At 50.8% G+C, this 17,554-nt stretch overlaps 1 protein-coding gene across 3 annotated transcripts in view; it reads left to right on the forward strand.

Annotated features, from left to right (window-relative positions):
• LPIN1 (lipin 1) overlaps window positions 1-17,554 on the forward strand; it is a 94,964-nt gene that overhangs the window by 65,540 nt on the left and 11,870 nt on the right. For all 3 annotated transcript variants that reach the window (XM_027621194.2, XM_027621196.2, XM_027621195.2), the window contains 5 exons: window positions 284-376; window positions 3,454-3,533; window positions 8,806-8,932; window positions 10,056-10,204; window positions 10,686-10,772. In XM_027621194.2, coding sequence (XP_027476995.2) covers window positions 284-376; window positions 3,454-3,533; window positions 8,806-8,932; window positions 10,056-10,204; window positions 10,686-10,772 — 536 coding nt within the window. The remainder of the gene's footprint in view (window positions 1-283; window positions 377-3,453; window positions 3,534-8,805; window positions 8,933-10,055; window positions 10,205-10,685; window positions 10,773-17,554) is intronic.

The following is a 17,554-nucleotide window of genomic DNA, read 5'->3' on the forward strand; positions in this document are numbered from 1 at the left end:
AATGCTTTCTTTTTCTGTTGTTGTCGTGTTGTATTTTATTTGTTGTTTGTTTATTCCTTTAACATCTTCTTAAGTCTTCATGCTTAAGTTATCTTCATGTGGTTTTGGACGCCATTAGGTTTTGCTTCTCGAAAATTTTTAGTCCACAAATAGTATGTTGTGTTTTCTCTGATTTTTTTTTTTTTAATCTTACTTTAATTTGCGCGTGTGTGTCTTTTGGTTTGATGTGCTAAGTTGATCTTTTTTTGGTTCCATTATTTATGTTACCATCCATTTAAAACAGGCCACTGTGGAATCTATCATGAGGGATAAGATGCCCAGAAAGGGAGGAAGATGGTGGTTTTCATGGAGGGGAAGAAATACCACAATCAAAGAGGTAAGCATGGAAAACAAAAGGGTGTTTCTACTTAGCTCAGCCAGTTTGGGGGTTTGTGTAGTGGAGTGTGTTTTCATGCTTGTATGTCAGAGAAATAAGCACAAGCCATAATGCTGAGTTTTCACGAGCTAGCTCTGCGTTGAAGCAGGGAAAGGCATCCCAGAATGTAGGGAGGGTACAGAGGAAGGGGAGGTGTGGGTTTACCTCCCGACCCTGTTACCTGGCTGGGAGCCCATGGCCAAGTCACCGCCTCTTTGGAATTTCTTCATCTGTCGAAAGAAGGGATTCAATCTGATAGTTTAATTTTCTTTTTTAAGTTAAGTATCTTCTTGCTGCTTGTGAGTATAACTGTAATGAGGCGATACTTAGAGTGGTAGACTAATTCTCATCAGTCCTTTCACTTAAATGGTGTGTCTAAATATGCATGACTTTGGTGTCCCTTTATATAAATGCCTGTACTTTTTTCCAGGTCTCTGTCAGCCTCTTCACCTATTTCTTGAAGCACTTTCCTTGCTTGACTTCCATGCCCCTGTGTTCCTCCCAAGGCTGGCCCCACTCTGGCTCTGCCCCCACAGGGGGGGTCGTTGGGCGTTGTCCTAGGGTCTTATCTTCTGCTTGGACCACCTACCTTTCCCTAGGCAACCCCACTCACCCATGTTTGATTTCCAAACCATTCTTTTGTATTTCCTGTCCGTTTATCAAGCAGCCAGCACTGTGGACATCTCCATGTGAATACTTCAAGACACTTCGAACTGGGTCGTTTCCAAGATTGAACTCACGGTTTTCTCGTGAATTCTCCCTTTGTTGGACCATAGTCAGAAAATGGTGCCAGTGTCCCTCCGCGGGCTAGACCCTTCCTTTTTCCTCATTTCTCACATTCGGTTCATCACCACGCCCTATCAATTTACCATCTTAAATATTTCTCAGACGTATCCATCTCTCTCCGGTTCCACTCCCCCACATGTAGGCTAGCACCGTCTGTCCCAGGATTGCTTCCTGTGGTCCACTGGTCTCTTCTTGCCCTCTCCTTTTCAGCCTCTATAATGTAGTTGCATTAGTTGATGTAGGATACTGGTCCAATTTATGTTATTCCTTCCTTAAAAGCTTTTGGGTTCCCAGGGCTCTCATAATTAGGACCAATATCCTTACCATGGTTCACTGTGTTTGTGTATCATAGCCCCTGCCTCCCTCTTTAGCCCTTTTTTGCCCTTCTACGCCCCGCCCCCCCCTCCGTTTTAGCTTCACTGGCTGAAGGTGCACTCTACCCCAGGACTTTTGCATATGCCGTTTCCTCTGCCTGGTGTTCCTAGGACCCCTTTACTACCCCCTTCACTTAATTAACTCATGTCTCAAAAGACTCTTTCTCAGCAGATTAGTCTGGGCGGCCGTTCTCTGTTCTCATAGTCCCGCCCGGGACTGCGGGAAACGCTTTCATACATTTTTGTCAGGTTTGTAATCGTACACATATTAGTGTGACTATTTGATTAACATCTCTTTCTCCTCCACATCCTAAACTCCAGGAAGGCAGAGACCATGTCTGGCTCTGATCCCTGAATATCCCTGGTGCCCATATTGGACACATAAGAGGGGTTTGGTGAACATTTGAGGGAATGCTGATTACTTTTGGCATATAGTGCAAGGACACCCCAAGGACAGCAGTCAAGTTGGTTATTATAATACTGACAGAAACCCCAGTGAGCTCAATGTATTTATTGCATGAATTCAAGGGGAAAAAGTCTGGTGGAAGGGTTTTATCAAGATAACGTTCTTTCACATTTTCTTAGCATAATCCAAGTTTTACCGATTACCCCGTTATCTTCAAGGGGTATAAACAAGTTAGACCAAACATCTGCTTTACTTGAGGTGACTTAAAACATAAAGGGCCTTTCTAGTTCCCTTACTAGAGAGTAGAATGTTCTAGAATTTAGGCAGAGGGCTATTTCCTATTTCAAAGGCCTGTTTATTGTAGGGTATTCACGTTGTCACCAGTTTGAATTAAGGGGAATGCCAGCATGAAGGAATAGTTATGAAATTAAATATTTCTTAAAAAAACTGAAATACATTTATTTCAGACAGATATATATATTTGAACTTGTCTAATAAAGAATTGTTGATAGTGGTAGCTAAGTTACCTCAATACATAGATTAAAAATTACTGAGTATATTGTCACATCAATTATTTGTGTGCTTATCAAAAGCTAAAGAATGTTTGGAAATAGTTTGTGCTCATCCTGTGTTAAGATGGTCACACTGATATATTATTTATTTCACTCGTTTTCTTTACTAACATTGAAAACATTAACCTACCTCCTGACCAAATGATCCCAAGTAATGGGATTTAACTGCACATCCTTTGTCCTTGGGCAGTTCTGTTTGATGAATTCCCATGAAGTCTGTGGGGCCGGTGGGTGTCTTCTCCTCCCTGGCCTGCTGTGGGCCAGGCTCTGTGTGTGTGTGTGTGTGTGTGTGTGTGTGTGTGTGTGTGTGTGTGTGTGCGCGCAGCTTCTCTGTGGTCCTCACAGCAGCGTTAGGAGATGGATGTTATCCCTGCCCCTGCTTCATAGGTGAGGAGACAAGGCTCTGGAAGGTTCCAGGACTTGCCCAGATCTCACAGAGTTTCAGAGCTCTTTCCAGTACACTGAAGGAGCATTTTCTATTAAGAGTGTGTGGTGTTGAGAAAGAGAGAAGGCGTCCACGTTTTCCCAAGCAAAATATGGCGTGAAAATATTTTTGAGCATTTCTATCAGCAATTATAAGAAAATATTTTGAAAATATTCGGGTATCCAGGCAGCCCTTGATAAAGCATTTGCATAAGCTCCAGTGATTATGAAGTTTGGTTTGGTGCCACAAACACTTATGGAAAACAGACTCATTTCTGTCAAAAAAATTTTCTCAGCTTAATTGAACGCTTCCAAGCAAAGGAATGACTGGGACCTGCCATGCCTGGGGCATGTAACGCTGGGGACGGCATTGGGGGCCCTGCCCCGGGCTTAGGGGAGCCCGTCGTGGGACCCCAGCAGTGTCGTGCAGGTCCTTCTCTTTGGTACCCCGTGACTCTTTCTTGTCTCCTTCTCCAGGAAAGTAAGCCGGAGCAGTGCTTGGCTGGAAAGAGCCACAGCACCGGGGAACAGCCGTCGGCGCTCAGCACGCCCACCAGGTACAGCGCCAGTCCACGTGGGCTGTTGCGGCCCCTTTCTGCGTCCCAGGGCATGGCACGTGCCTGCCAGGTGCTGATGGGGTTCACCGAATATACAGGCAGACCTGGCTTGCAGCCCTGGCTCTGTGTTTGCTCAACGACCTGGAGCCATTTACCTCACGTGGTTTCCCGTGATCGATCGAGTGGAGGCAGTTGCCCCCTTGGACGTCTACCTGGCAAAGTAAACACGAGGCCTCAGTGAGGTCACGGAACTTGAGTGCTGCTCAGGGTCTTGGTGTGTGATGGCCCCGGACATACAGAATACAACGGCAGTTATGCTGCTGCTGCTGCTGACCATGACGACGACAAAATGAGCGTTAACGGCAGCATGGAAATGAGTTTCTTTCTGAAGGAAATTGCCTTTCTCTATGGTTTCAATACTTACAGGGGCTTATGTTGATACTTTTCTAAGTATTGATATGGATTCATATGGACTTGGCGACTGATCAATACTATTAATGTTTTGTCTTCAGGTTAATCTGTTTGTACGGGATTTGAGGGTAACTCTGATCTGAGGGCAAAGCCTTCGCGCACTAGTTATGATGCTAATAATGTATATCATTGCCGAATGAGCTGATGTAGCACCTTTTACATATCACCTTACCTTTAGAGTATCCCTGTGCTTAAGCAAGCCAGGATTGCCTTCCTTATTTAGCCGGCAGAAAATACTAAGATGCATATCTTAATAATTTTTGTATCGTAGAGGCTAAGCCAATGCCTGACGCATAGTGGGCACTTCATGAGTATTATTGAGCTATTACTGAATTGGTAAGTTTTTCCCAACACACTGTTGATTCATAGGAGAGGCAGGCTTCGAGTGCACGTCCTCAGCCTCCTGGCCATAGCTCTGCCTCGTCAGCTATTTTAGTTCTAGAATCCTCTGCGGAAATAGAAACCCATAGAGGAGGAAGTAGGAAGAAATCTGGTTTCTTCATTGTTCTGTGTGTAGAAGAATGTGCAGGACCTTTTGAAGATGACTCCCTAAGAGGCCTCGCCAGCTCTCGGCTGGAGTATTACTGGGGGCACCCTTGCTGGTTCCCATGGGGGGGGGCCCTGGCACTGCTGGTTCCCATGGGACCCTCTGCCTCTCTACACTGGAGAGGGAAGCGGGGTTGGCTTTTCAGTTTTTCGCCTTCCATCTCTGGCTCGTTCTCTGGAAAAGGGCTTTCAGGCATGGTTTTCTGGATACCTTCCCAACCTGGAATGTTGAGTGTGACTTTGCGGGAGCTCGGTAGGGAGAAGGAGGGTGTGTTCTAGACGGAGCGCAGGCTGCGGATGGGCTGTCCTGTGTGGGGACGTGCACAGCAGGCGGGCTGGAAGCCAATGGACTGTTGGTGGGGTCGTCGTTCACGCCCACGAGTGGGCAGCAGTCCGTAAGCAGAAGGCTTGGGAGTCAGGCGGACCTGGTTTGGAATCCTGGCTTTGGGGAAACTGGTTTCCGTATCTGAGCAGAGGAACAGGTGTGATGTTCATGTCCAGAGCAGCAGGGGAGGCAGCCCAGGAGAGAGGCAGCGCCGTGGGGGGGACACGGGCAGAGGCCTCAGCCCACCTGTCCTGAGCGTTTAAACCAGCAGTTTAGCTGCACTGGAAACACCCTGCTGTCCTGGAGTTCTTTTCAAGAACCTTGTCTGTCCTAGCCACAATTTCCAAACACGAGAGGCAGCATGAGCCGGACACAGAGCAGAGGCTTTGTCAGCTTTCTGTGTGAGCTTTGGTGAATTCGTCAGCCCCACGGTGTCTCCTCCTCCATCTGTGAAATGGGGCTAAGAATGATACCAACCCCACGTATATCAGCTGACTTAATTCTCATGGCATCTTCACGAGAAAGGAGACCAGAATGCAAAACCCCACAGGGCCACACAGGAGGGGTGCTTCCGGCAGCTGCACGGGAGCAGTCAGGAGGCAGCTCTCGGGGGACCTGGCCCAAGGTTGAAAAGGCACAGAATGTGGGGCGCCTGGGTGGCTCAGTTAGTTAAGTGGCTGTCCCTAGATTTTGGCTCAGGTCATGATCTCAGGGTCCTGGGATCAAGCCCTGCATAGGACTCCAAGCTCAGCGGGACGCCTGCTTGAGATTCTCTCTCCCTCTCCTTCTGCCCCATCCCTTGTGTGCACACACTCTCTCTCTTTCTAGAATAAATAAATCAATCTTAAAAAAAAAAAGGCACGGAAGGTGACAACAGCTGACAGTGTGGCACACAGCGGCATCTGCTACTGGTCGGGCCTCTCCCCTTGCCAGCAGCCACGTGGAGGACCAGGGAGGACCCTGGGGGGCTGGGGGTGGGGGATGAGCAGCAAGACCCCAGGGCGGCTCCTCCCGAGCTGCGGCATCAGCCGGCGAGGTTCATCTGAAGCATCACCGATTTTCTTACCATCTGATACGATCCTCTTCAAATGTTGGCACAGATGCTATTCCCAGCTAACTAGAAATCATCCAGGACTGTTCACTGTTGCAAGTTAGTCACGCCGCACTTCTTATTAAACCTGGAAAGTGAAGCATTGACTCCTATGAGAAGGAATTGAGATTTTGAAAGGTATTAACATAGAGTTCTTTGGAGAAATGGAAATCTTTTAATTTTTACTGGCATCTTAGACGCTGAGCCTCCCAATTGGATCCGTGCAGCCGATGGAGAGAAGGCGTTGGAGTGCTCTCCTAATTGACAGGCTTGATTGACAGAGCAGTCCCTGAAGTCTCCTAATTGAGCAAAATGCTTGTCACCACACAAATCATTAAAGTACTATTTGAAAAATGTGCACGGTGACAAGTGCTAAGTTAGATGTTGTTCACAGCTACTCTCTGAACACAGACTTTCAAGTGAGATGAGCCCTTTTGTTTGTTGGTTGCTTCTTGGCGGCGGTGTAAAGCGGGCACCAGCTCCCGAGCCCTCGCAAGCGTGGGGGCCGGGGCTAGGGCTCGGGCAGGGGGCCGGTTCTGTGCGGGGTGGCAGAGTCCTCAGATGCCGCATCCTTGCCCTAAGCTGGCTCTCCCAGCAGCCAAGTGTACGACTCCCGTTGCAGTGTTTGGGTCTGTTTTCCCTCAAACATGGCGTGCTGCACGGGGTTGGTGGGTTTCTTTTTTCTTTTTTTTTAAGCAGCAAATGGAAAGGAACAGTGATTCTGCCTTGCTTCCTCACCCTCTGAGCAGAGGCACACATCCGTGTGGTGTCATGAGAGCTTTGGTTCACATTTGGATCTCAGTTCGCTCCAGACTGGTTGGTCGGAGCAGAACCGTTTCCCGATTCAGTGAGGGACCTGCAGCCTGGTCTTTCTCTGGGTTCCCGCCTGGGCACATGTCTGGCCGGGTCGGCTCCAGGACTATGTCTTCCCCAACGGGAAATCTATGGGTCATAGTTTCAGAAGAACCGGCATCGTTCGCTAGAGTCGGGCGGTGGGGGTGGGGAACCAGAAAGTTCTGTTGCTTTGGAACATGTCATTGTCCAGACGAGCGAGAGGCCCCGAGAGGAATTCTCCAGTCATGAGGACTTCAGTGAGTGGGGCTCATGTCTCCCAGTCTGGCTCTTTCTGTCTGTTACCTGCCTGTACCCTGAGTGTGTTGGTGGGTGTGATGCGGTTTGCTCCTCTACATTTTGAGATAAGGAAACCAGGGCAGAAAGGAGAGCAGTCTGTGAGGGTAACAAGCTGATTCCTGTGGGGTTCCAGCCTGGGCTTCTCAGGTTCTAACCCCCAGGCCGTTTTCACTGTACCTAGAAACACAGTGTCACGGGTTAGATTCATGTGCACGTAGCCCGGCCCTGCCATGTACCAAGCAGGACACTAGCCATCACGCTCTGTCCTTCTTCGTGGACACAACGACCTGTCCCCATGGCTCATTCCCCACAGTCACCGTATCCTGGTGGTGGCCGAGTCTGCTTTCCCATCAGAGCACGTATCCTGCTGTGTTGTGATGGTTTAGACAAAGCGCCTGGGGAGAGCAGGGGCCGGTCTGTCTGCCGTATCGACGGCGGCCGGCACAGCGCAACGAGCATGAGGTGGATGAGCTCCAGTCTGCCAGCCTGCAGCCCACAGTCTCCCTCTCGTGGGGCTGGGGCAGCAGGTGCTTAGGGAAGGGCCCCTCATTCTAGATGTGGAAAGAGGCCCGTCTCCTCTTAGAAATAGGAGAGAAGTGGGTGCTGTGTGACGGTGTCCTCCCTCATGTCTCCCTAGTTTGGGATGGTCCTGGATTGTAGGGACTGCTCTGGAAGGAACACACGGGATGAGAAAGCAACAGGCTGCACGGGCAGCGGAAGGGAGGTGGGGGAGAATGGGAGGCTGGAGGAGGCCGGAGGACAAGGGGGACTTGAGCATTGAGAGGTCAGAGCACATTGAGATAAAAAGATAAAATAGAGCTCCCACACGTGTCGGTCTTGCATAAAGGGATGTCCCGAGCAGGAAGCTTTGCAGGGAGGTGTGCACCTGAGGGTGGGATGTGCCTGCGTGGGGCCGACTCAGCCCTTTCCACTCAGCCTTAACAGACACTTTGTAACTTTGTATAGTGGCAAGACATTTTTGAAGGTAATGGTCTCAGGGAGCAGAGCTGATGCTGCTGGGTTGGGGATTATGCTATAGCAGGATGTTGATTGAGGGAACAACCAATAGGCTTTATAAGAGCTGGTTAAAGAAAGAGAGCCTGCTTCCCACCTGCAACCCCCAGCCCTTCACCAAACGGAGAATTCTGGAAGAGTCGGGAGCATTGGCCCCGTGTGTTCTGCACAGGCAGATGACGTGCGTAGCCCTTGCCCGTGGGACAGCCTGCTCAGGGCTTCCTGTCTTCACCTGGTGGGGAGTCCTACAGTTACTTAGTTTTTTGGAGATGGGTGTTTGGAGAGGTATAAACAGACCTGATCACTCAGGATGTGTGGAAATTTGGACTTCTTCTTGGCCTGCAGCCTTACACCCGGAACAGAAGAGAATGTTTACAGGCATCCTCCTTGGGAGGAGGGAGCTTAACCCTGTTTATCAGGAAGAAGCAGCGTCTTGGTTTAAAATAGAGTGATAATAGCTAGGAAATAGGGAAGTGAATGAGGAGCGGCAGCCCCAGATAAATAATGCAGGAGGCATATGAATGGGAGTTAGTGAGCGTTCATTGATAAATGTAATGGCATATGGTAAATGACCACCCGAGAGACAGTACTCGGGAGAGACCCGATTGACTCTGTCATTGATTCCGGCCTAATGCATTTTTAATGGCTACCCAGATGCATTTCCTAATTGGTGATTACATCACTCTGTGTTCCAGAATAAAGCATGAATCATCCTCCAGTGATGAAGAGCACACAGCTGCCAAACCATCAAGTGCAAGCCACCTCCCTCTGTTGTCCAATGTCAGCTACAGGAAGACCCTTCGGCTCACTTCAGAGCAACTGGTGTGTGTCTCGCTCCTCCCTCGCCGGCTTCACAGGCACTGGCCGTGGCGTGGCCACCCAGACTCAGCGGCCTGGTGCTCTGGGTGCCCCTCCTGCTCTCCAGCCCGGCCTCAGCCCCTGGCCAGGCCGACCCCACAGCCTCGCTTCCCCTTTGTCTTCCCTGATGTAGCCCTGGAGCTTTCAAGTGTTGGAGGAGGGCAGCCTGAGGAAGCTAATTAATCCTTAGATGTAAATGACTGATAGACCCGAATCTCACAGGCTCTTTCCATTTTTAGAGAGATGTTTGTCGACTCCAGGGCATCTCCTAAATTGGGGGAAATCAAACACTTGTGCTGGGGTTTAGAGAGTTTCGGGTGGAAGGGGGCCATCCTGGTCACAGGGTCCTCTTCTGTGGGGGTGTACCATCAGTTTTAGTCGGACCCTTCTTTCCCTGGACCTTGTTTCCCGTGAACAGCCAGTGAGCAAGTATCCTCCGTCTTTTGCTTTTATCCTAAGAATGAGTGGGGGGCCAGGCTAAGCTGTGATGGTGTTCACGGGAAAGGGTCAGGCCAGACCCCCACTTCACGCCACCAGCACGCCCCTCGGCCTGGCAGCCTCTGTGCAGTTGTGTGGCACGTGGCTCAGGCCAGCGATGCTGGGGGCACCCGGGGTTAGGCAGCCAGCTGGCATGCACGAGGGGGTCCCCGCAATGAGATGCAAAACCGCCAAAAAGGTAATTTTGCTTTCCGGATCTGTTGTGAATTCCTTGGGTCTGCGGTTACTCAGGAAAACATGTTTCTGCACTTGGCCTTGTCTCCCCCGTTGTGGCCCTTCATATTTATTCACGGAGTAGTAAGTGTGTCCTGTTCTGAAGGTGGGATTCCCGTGGCGAGCCTCCCAGCCTGTCATTCAACCCTGCAGGAAGAGGGTGAGCTTGCCTTACAGGGGGGCCTATGGGGAGAGCTGGGTTCAGGTGGCCCAAATCCCGGAAAGAACCATCCTCATCTGTAGGCAGAAGTATAATAGCGGCCCAGGGTCAGTGAGTTTACAAAATAGTACTAATCTAGCGTCTCATGGAATGGAATCCAAATAGCCCTCAGTCTGGGCCTTCCCCTCAAGTGGACACATGGCTCATCTTTTTCAGAAAAGCTTGAAGTTGAAGAATGGCCCCAACGACGTGGTGTTCAGCGTGACCACACAGTACCAAGGCACGTGTCGCTGCGAAGGCACCATCTATCTGTGGAACTGGGACGACAAAGTCATCATCTCAGACATCGATGGGACCATCACCAGGTAGGTCCGGCCGCCTCAGGGTCCATGGGCGAGTTCACCTTCCTGTAGGGCCCCGGGACCCGGGTCCGGCATCTCCATTCTCTGTGGTGCTGTGGGGCTCATGCAGTTCCGTTTCTGGTGCAGCCGTGGAATCTTCGATCTTTGCCCTAAACGGCCGTGGTTGGGGTGTGGTGCTTGTTTCCCAGATGTTGCTCATGTGGATGCTTCCCAGGAGCGTCTTTTCAGGTGCCCTTTCCGCTTTGATTTAGCAAGTCACGGACTTGATGCGTGATCCGCGAGAAGGTGCCCTTTCGTGTGCTCATGTACCCCTCTGTGATCATTCTCTGATTGCTCTAGGTTTGCGCTTTCTCTCCAGCAAGTAAGTCATGGGTCTTGTTGGCATATCTTATGAGGTGTTTCTGGTACAGTGAATTGGAATGGGCTTTCTCCCCTGTTGTCATGCCCCTTGTATTCTATTTTTCTCATTTCTATCTTTATTTAGATCAGATACTCTTGGCCACATTCTGCCCACCCTGGGCAAGGATTGGACCCACCAGGGCATCGCTAAGCTGTACCATAAAGTGAGCCAGTAAGTACCGGGCGCCTGCCCCCATCTCCCGTGCGCTGTTGGTGCGTGCATGACACTCTGCCCGCGGAACCTGGACCTTGAACGTGACTTGCAAGAGGAATGCACCTCAGTCAAGCGGGGTCAGTGGGGGTGTGGAGGATTCTGAGAACACAGTGAGTGCTCATCCCGCCAACTCCCAAGTGTGAATTCAGTGCCAAGAGACAAGAAAGGAAGTGATAGGAGACTCCAAAACTGTTGGCCGAACAAGGGTGGCGGCGTGAGGGGAGGGCTTGAGATTCAGTTCCTACTGAGGACCCATCTCCTCAGATGAGGTGAGGTAATGGTCCTCTGATAGCTGCCCAGCCATGTAGTTTAGGCCGAAGAGGTGCAGATTCCAGGCAGGTTTTAGCTGCGGTGCTCATCTTGTCTGCCGGCCTGGCGGGTCCTCTGCTGTGTGGCCACAGCGCAGGACAGTGCCTGCTCTGTACCCTCTCACCGGCATGCCCAGGTGGGAGGGTAGATCTTAAATTGCTGTCCTGTGTCGGGCACGTGTTACTTCACTTACTAGCTTTTCAAAATTACCATAAGAATTAATATCATTAGTTCCCTCAGAAGTGGTGGGTCCGCATTCCCTTAGTTGCTGACAGGAGGCAGGGCACCTTCAGCCCTGGTCTGTCTCTGAGGTCAGGGGCCGTCGGGGTCTCTCCCTCCCCACACTGGCTCATCACTTTCTCCATCTTTCTGTGGACTAGAGTCTCCTCATCCGCAAAAACTCTACCCCTAATGCTTTCTGTTCTGCAGCCACTTGGGCTGGAAGGTGCCTCAGGCCAGCGCAGGACAGCCCCTCCTTTCCCTGGCTGAGAAAGGTGAGGAATTACATAGTGGAGGTCAGGCCGGAAAACCGGGCCCATGATTCCCAAGCTGATGTGCTCACCTCTGGCCCACATAGGTGACAGTTGGGGGGTGGGGGCTGGGCACTCAGAGCTATGCCCGTATTCCGTGAGCACGGATGACCGAAGCATACTTTCCTGCCCCTCATTCATTCACTTACCCAGCATTTATTGAGTGCCTGTTGTGTGCTCAGCCCAGTGACAGGTGCTTGGGATGTCACGAAGTGGACATGGCGTCTGGCCGCCTGGGCCTCACGCTGCAGTGGGGGTGGGGTGGCTGGGATGGGGCCTCGTACCCTGGTGGGACTGAGAGCGTCTGATCTCTTAGATGCCCCGCTCATTGGCTTGACCTCACTTTTCCAGATTTCCTCTTCAAAAAATTACAAAAGTAATACATGCTTCTTTAAAAAAATGAAGAGATATAAGAAAAATGAGAGAGATTTGAGAGTAGAAAGGTTGTGTCTTCCTCTCGGCCCTACCGCCAGGCTAACCCACTCCCTGATGTGGAGCCGCCGTGAACAGTTTGGTTCTGTCTCGGTGTCCTTAAAATCCTTTCCGCTCTCCCCACGCCCCCCCGGACACCCACGCACGCCTCCATGATTTAGTAATATGTCTTTCTGTTTCATTACGTGTAAGATTTACCTTGTTCTCCAGTGTGGCACATGCTGTATAATATGGATAAACTGTACTGTATCTAACTAGTTGTCTGTTGATGCATGGAGGAGGGAGTTTCCAGTTTCTTCACTAGGTCCAAGACTGATGTCCTAAGCACTTACATAGAGTGTTTATCATGTGTGATGAGCCTATAAATAAATAAAGAAGGCGCACACACGTAGGGAGGGGCTGCTGTCAAGTGGATTCCCAGAAGTAGAATTGATGGTCAGAGGATGAACGCATTTGAACTTCTGAACAATAGATCCAGATTGCCCTCTGCAAAGGTACACCCCATCTGCAGTCTTGTGGATGGTGTGTGTGCTGGTCCCTTTCCCCACAGCCTCACCGAGGCTGACCTCTCTCTCGTTGAGAAGGATTAATCCACTGAGGAGCTGCCTGGACTTGCACGACACTGAAGATTGCATCTATTTTTAGCTGGAAGAAGCCCTCATGAGTCAGGATACCGAGAAGCTCACAGCCTGAATCATTTTGGGCTTTGGAACATAAATCTACTCCTTTTCTTACTGTACATTAAAAAAAGAAAAAAGGGCCCAGTTGCATTTTTTTTTCCTTCCCCAGAAAAGATACCTCTTTGGGAAGTAAAGTAGGGTAGCTTACCAGAGAACACCTGAACATTCTTGACTTTGACCAGTGGGCATACAGGGAGTGAGGTCTGTCAGTGAGGGTCTGTGATGAGTGCAGAATACTTCCTGCATTTTCAGTTTGGTTGAGAGGAAGGAGCTTGATGTTTATTCATCCACTGAGTTTGGTGTGTGTCCTCAGTGCACCCAGACAGGCCAGTGACAGTCAGAGTTTCCGGAGCGATCGGAGCAAACATGGTTTGGCCGTGGCCTTCAGGGGCCTGCACTGAGCGCCTCTGGGCGGAGGTGCAGGCTCCTTTCTCTGCCTTTGCTAGGGTAGGCCCTTACTTCCCAACTTTCTCCCCAGACGTTCTTGCTGTAATCCAGGTCCACGCTTCGTTTTCCCATATTCCCACCTACACTCAAACAATGGCTTCTGCCTGCCATGCCTGTACCTCTGGTTTTTGCCTCAGCATTTTTCAGCTTGTGATGCCCAGCGCAGACGCCATAGTCTTCACCATGCCTTCCCAGAGTTGGCAGTCCTGGGCAGCTCTTACCTCCTGACTGAGCTCTTTGTGGACGCCCAGGGCTCGGCCTGGCTTGTTGGGAGTGCTAGTGCAGGTGGGCTCACTGTGACGCTCCTGTGGCTGACTGTCGGTTCGAGGGAACCCCCAGCCTGGCAGCGCCCCACATGCTTCCTCCTCTAGGGCCCTAGGCGGCCGCCACAGGACAGGGGCAGGGACTCAGGACTGGTCACGGTGTGGACTCCCTCTTCTCGTGAGTACAGGTCATTCGTTTCATGTCCTCCTGTGATTGCCCGCAGGCCTAGGTAGAGAGAGCTTTAGCATGCTGGAGTACTAAGAACGTGATGCTAACTTCAGGATTTGGGGACTGATCACTCTGTCTTCACCCTGCTTTTTCTGAACTTAGGCTGCGCTTAAATTTTAGGCACTGCAGTATTTATCTAATGGAAAAACCAGTCTTGCAGATAGCCTCTTGCCTGAAAACAACAGAGAATGAGGGCAATTTTATTTATTTATTTTTTGCCAAATGTAATTACCTATTTGAATACAGTCAGCTGTGAGAAATTGTCTTTAGGGCTGATTGTCACCTTGGTCATCGAGAGGGTAGAAAATAGCTTGCTTGGTTATTGATTAAAAAGAAGGGGTGCCTGGGTGGCTCAGTCGGTTAGGCGTCAGACTCTTGGTTTCAGCTCAGGTCATGATCTCAGGGTCGTGAGATCAAGCACCGAGTCGGGCTCCGCGCTGAGCATGGAGCCTGCTTGAGATTCTCTCTCTCCCCCTGCCCCTCCCATGTCCTTACCTGCACTCTCTCGAAAAACAAAACAAAACAAAACAAAAAACCAACGATAACAAATACCAGTGGAAGACATGAAGCCCTCCCTCCCATTCAAATATGTTCAGTAAGTACAAGGAAAGTAAGGGACTGTTTCCTAAAATATCTAGATCATTGAGCCAGTGGGTCTTTTGGGGGCTAACTCTGGACAATAACTGCTCTGATTTTGCACCTTACTGGATGCATATTTTTTATATTGGCGTAACTAAAAATTGGTGTGGGTGCGACAACGTGGCGACAACGAATGCTGTGGCCTGAAGAGGGCGCCGTGTGAAGCCAGGATGCCGAAAGCGGAAATCCTCATTAGCAGACTCGGTAGGATCTCTTTTCTCCTGCCCATAGCGCTTGTGCTCCCCTCTACTCGAGGTCTTCTGAGGTGACTGGGGGCTCGGGGGGCCTGGGTTCTGAAGGTGACAGCCCTTAGCTCACCCTGGATGTGCAGACCTCGTCCCCACTCCCAGTTTTGGTTTCCTCATCTCTAAGATGGGAAAATTAGGCCTTGGGATCCCTGCCAGGCCAGAAGCTTGGTGCCGCGGGTCGCAGGCTTGCGGTCACCAGGCTGTGTGCTGTAGCGGGGTGAACTTTTCCAGGCCGGGCCTCCGGGAGAACCCCGGGACTGAGCAGACTCTGATTGCAAACCTGCGCACCAGGGGCTGTTGTGGGTGCTGTACGGGCTGCAGGTGCGCCTCTCCCAGGGAGCTCGGGGTCCTGTAGAAGCAGATAGCACCCCTGTCATGAGGCAGTGAGGGGGTCACGCGGTGAGATGCAGGTTTCTCATACGGACGTGAGGGAGAAATTAATTCTGATCGGAGGGACGAGAACTCCAAGATGGTTTCAAGGAGAAGGGGGCGCTCGAGCTGAGCCTTGTTGGGCGAGCAGGGTTTCAAGAGAAGCACACTTGTCATGGGAGGTGGGGCTGAGAGCTGAGCCTGTGCGTGGTGAACATGAAAGGGGGGCTCCGGGCAGGGGGCCTCAGAGGCCGGGCTGAGCACAAGTCTGAGTTTGGCATAGAGCCTTTCATCCTTAAGGGAGCGGGTGATTTTCTTTCCTCTAGGCCTGAAAATGGGGCTACGGAGGTCCTTTTTTCTACAACAGTGCTCCCAACTGAGGGCGATTTTGGCCTCCAGGGACCCATGGCAATGTCTGGAGACGTTTCTGGTTGTCCCTCCTGGGGCGTGTCACGGACACCTAGCAGGTAGAGGCCGGGACTGCTGCCTAGATATCCCACAGTGTGGCATTGTTGGGGCTTCTGCCCTGCCCCCCAACAATTATTTATCCATTCCAAGATGTCAGGAGTGGGGAAACTTCAGCCTAGAAGCTTATCTTGGCAAATAGCCCCAAAGATAATCTTTCCAAGCTACTTTAATATCGGCCTGGGCCAAGTGTTTTAAGAGAGATACAGAGGCTGGGACAGATGGGAGAAACCGTTAGTTTGAAGCCTGGACGTGGAATGTTCTTCCTTTTTGGCTCTGGTATTTCCCCAAGCCCTGTTGAAGTTGCTGAGATATGAGAGGGTAAGTGTGATCCGTGTGTGTGTTGTAGTCCACGTTTGCTGTCGAGGGTAGGTTTCCCCACGTGTTCTTCTCTTCCCGAAGGGCAGGGCTGGGCCGGCCGCACGTGCATCCCGAGGCCAGCCTGGGCCCAGGGCCGGAGCGCCCGCTGGGGGTGCGTTGACAGGAGGAGCGCATCCTGCCCTTCTGAGTGCGGCGTCTGACCCCAAGCGGCTCACTCGAGAGTGAGCTTTGGTGATTTGGTGCCGTTGAGCATTTGATGGGATCACAGACGGCTTTCATGGGGGTGAAGGCTCTGCTACCAACAAGCATTAACATCCCCCCTGCCCCACACTGGACGTCTTCAAGCTGATTTTCCAGCCAAGTTTAGTAACGGCCTTTGAACAAAGCAGAATACTTGCATGGTGAGAACAAGGCAGTGGCCTGATCAGACCATGAAATGTATTTGAAAATCAAGTTTTGAATAAAATTAGCATCTCAAGCCCCTGCAGGTGGCAGCTTTTAGGAACTTTGATGTGAAGAGCTATATACAGAGTGGGGTTTTTTTTTTTTTTTTTTTGAAGATTGCATTAATTAGACAGCTAAAATACAAAGATGTTTAATTAAAAAAGTTGCTTGATTTTCAGATGCATTTTTCAGATGCATCCCTGTATTCAAGCTGGTATTTCTGGATTCTCTTCGTCTTAAAACTTTCCTGTTTCCTGGTTTTAAAGAATGTATTTATTAAGCAAGTGTAGAGACGAGTTCCTTGACCAGCATAAAATATCCATGGTGGAACAATAAGCTGGGTTGGAAGTGGGTAGTTTGTATTCGCTCATGTAGCAAATATTTACTAAGTGTCTGTGACTTGCTGAGCACTGTTTTTGGCCCTGGGGTTACAGCAAGGAATGACACAAAGTCCCTGCCCTCGGGGGGCTTATCGATTCATGAGAGATACTGTCAAACAAGGAACTATCCTCTAATATTAGTGATGAGTGCCATTAGGAAAAATAAAGCAGAGCAGAGATTCAGTGTCTGGAGTGAGGGTAAGCGAAGGGTGTGTTTTATTAAATAGAGGGGCAAGGGAAGGGTCCTCTGGGGAGGTGATGTGAGGGGAAGGAGGGAGCGAGCCTGAAGTGTGGGGAACAGTGTTCCAGGCGGGAGGAACAACACGTGCAGGTGCCCAGTGCAGGAATGGGCATGGTGCCTCGCAGGACTGGCAGGGGCCCCTTCTGGTAAGCGGGAGTGACAGAGCAGATAGGGTGGGAGGGAGGGGCGGGTACCAGGTCTCGCCAGCCCTGTAGGTCATGGCAAAGAATTTGGATTATATCTGAGGGACATAACAAGATTCTGAAGGGTTTTGAGCACGATATGAGTGGGTTTTGAGTTTTCTTTCTGTGTGCACACTTGGTGTGTGGGGCCAGGAGCTGATTTAGGCTGCTGTGGGAGTAGAGGCAGGAGGCCCTGTCCCAGAGGTGTGCATGAGGACTGTGGCGGGGACAGGGGACTTGGGGGGTGGTTTGGGGTCCTTGTTGGGGTAGAATGAGGAGGCCTGCTGATGTGTGGGGGGCTAGGGGGGTGGTTCTGAGGAGAAGTAGAAACCCAGGTGGTCCTGAGGTTTGGCCTCACACCTGGGCCAGCGAGAGTGCTGCGCGCTGAGTGGGGAGGTCGTGGCAGGAGCGCCTGCGCATGTTTGGCTATGGGTGCATCACGTGGGGGGTACTGTCCTGTACCCCATGAGTAATGGGGGGTTTGCAGCTGCATGCGTTGGCCTGGAGATGAAGAGAGGGGCCTGGACTGGAAGTATAAATTCAGGAGACAGCCATGTATAG

The sequence above is a fragment of the Zalophus californianus genome, chromosome 8 (assembly GCF_009762305.2).
Source record: "Zalophus californianus isolate mZalCal1 chromosome 8, mZalCal1.pri.v2, whole genome shotgun sequence".
In the NCBI taxonomy this organism is placed as follows: Eukaryota; Metazoa; Chordata; class Mammalia; order Carnivora; family Otariidae; genus Zalophus; species Zalophus californianus.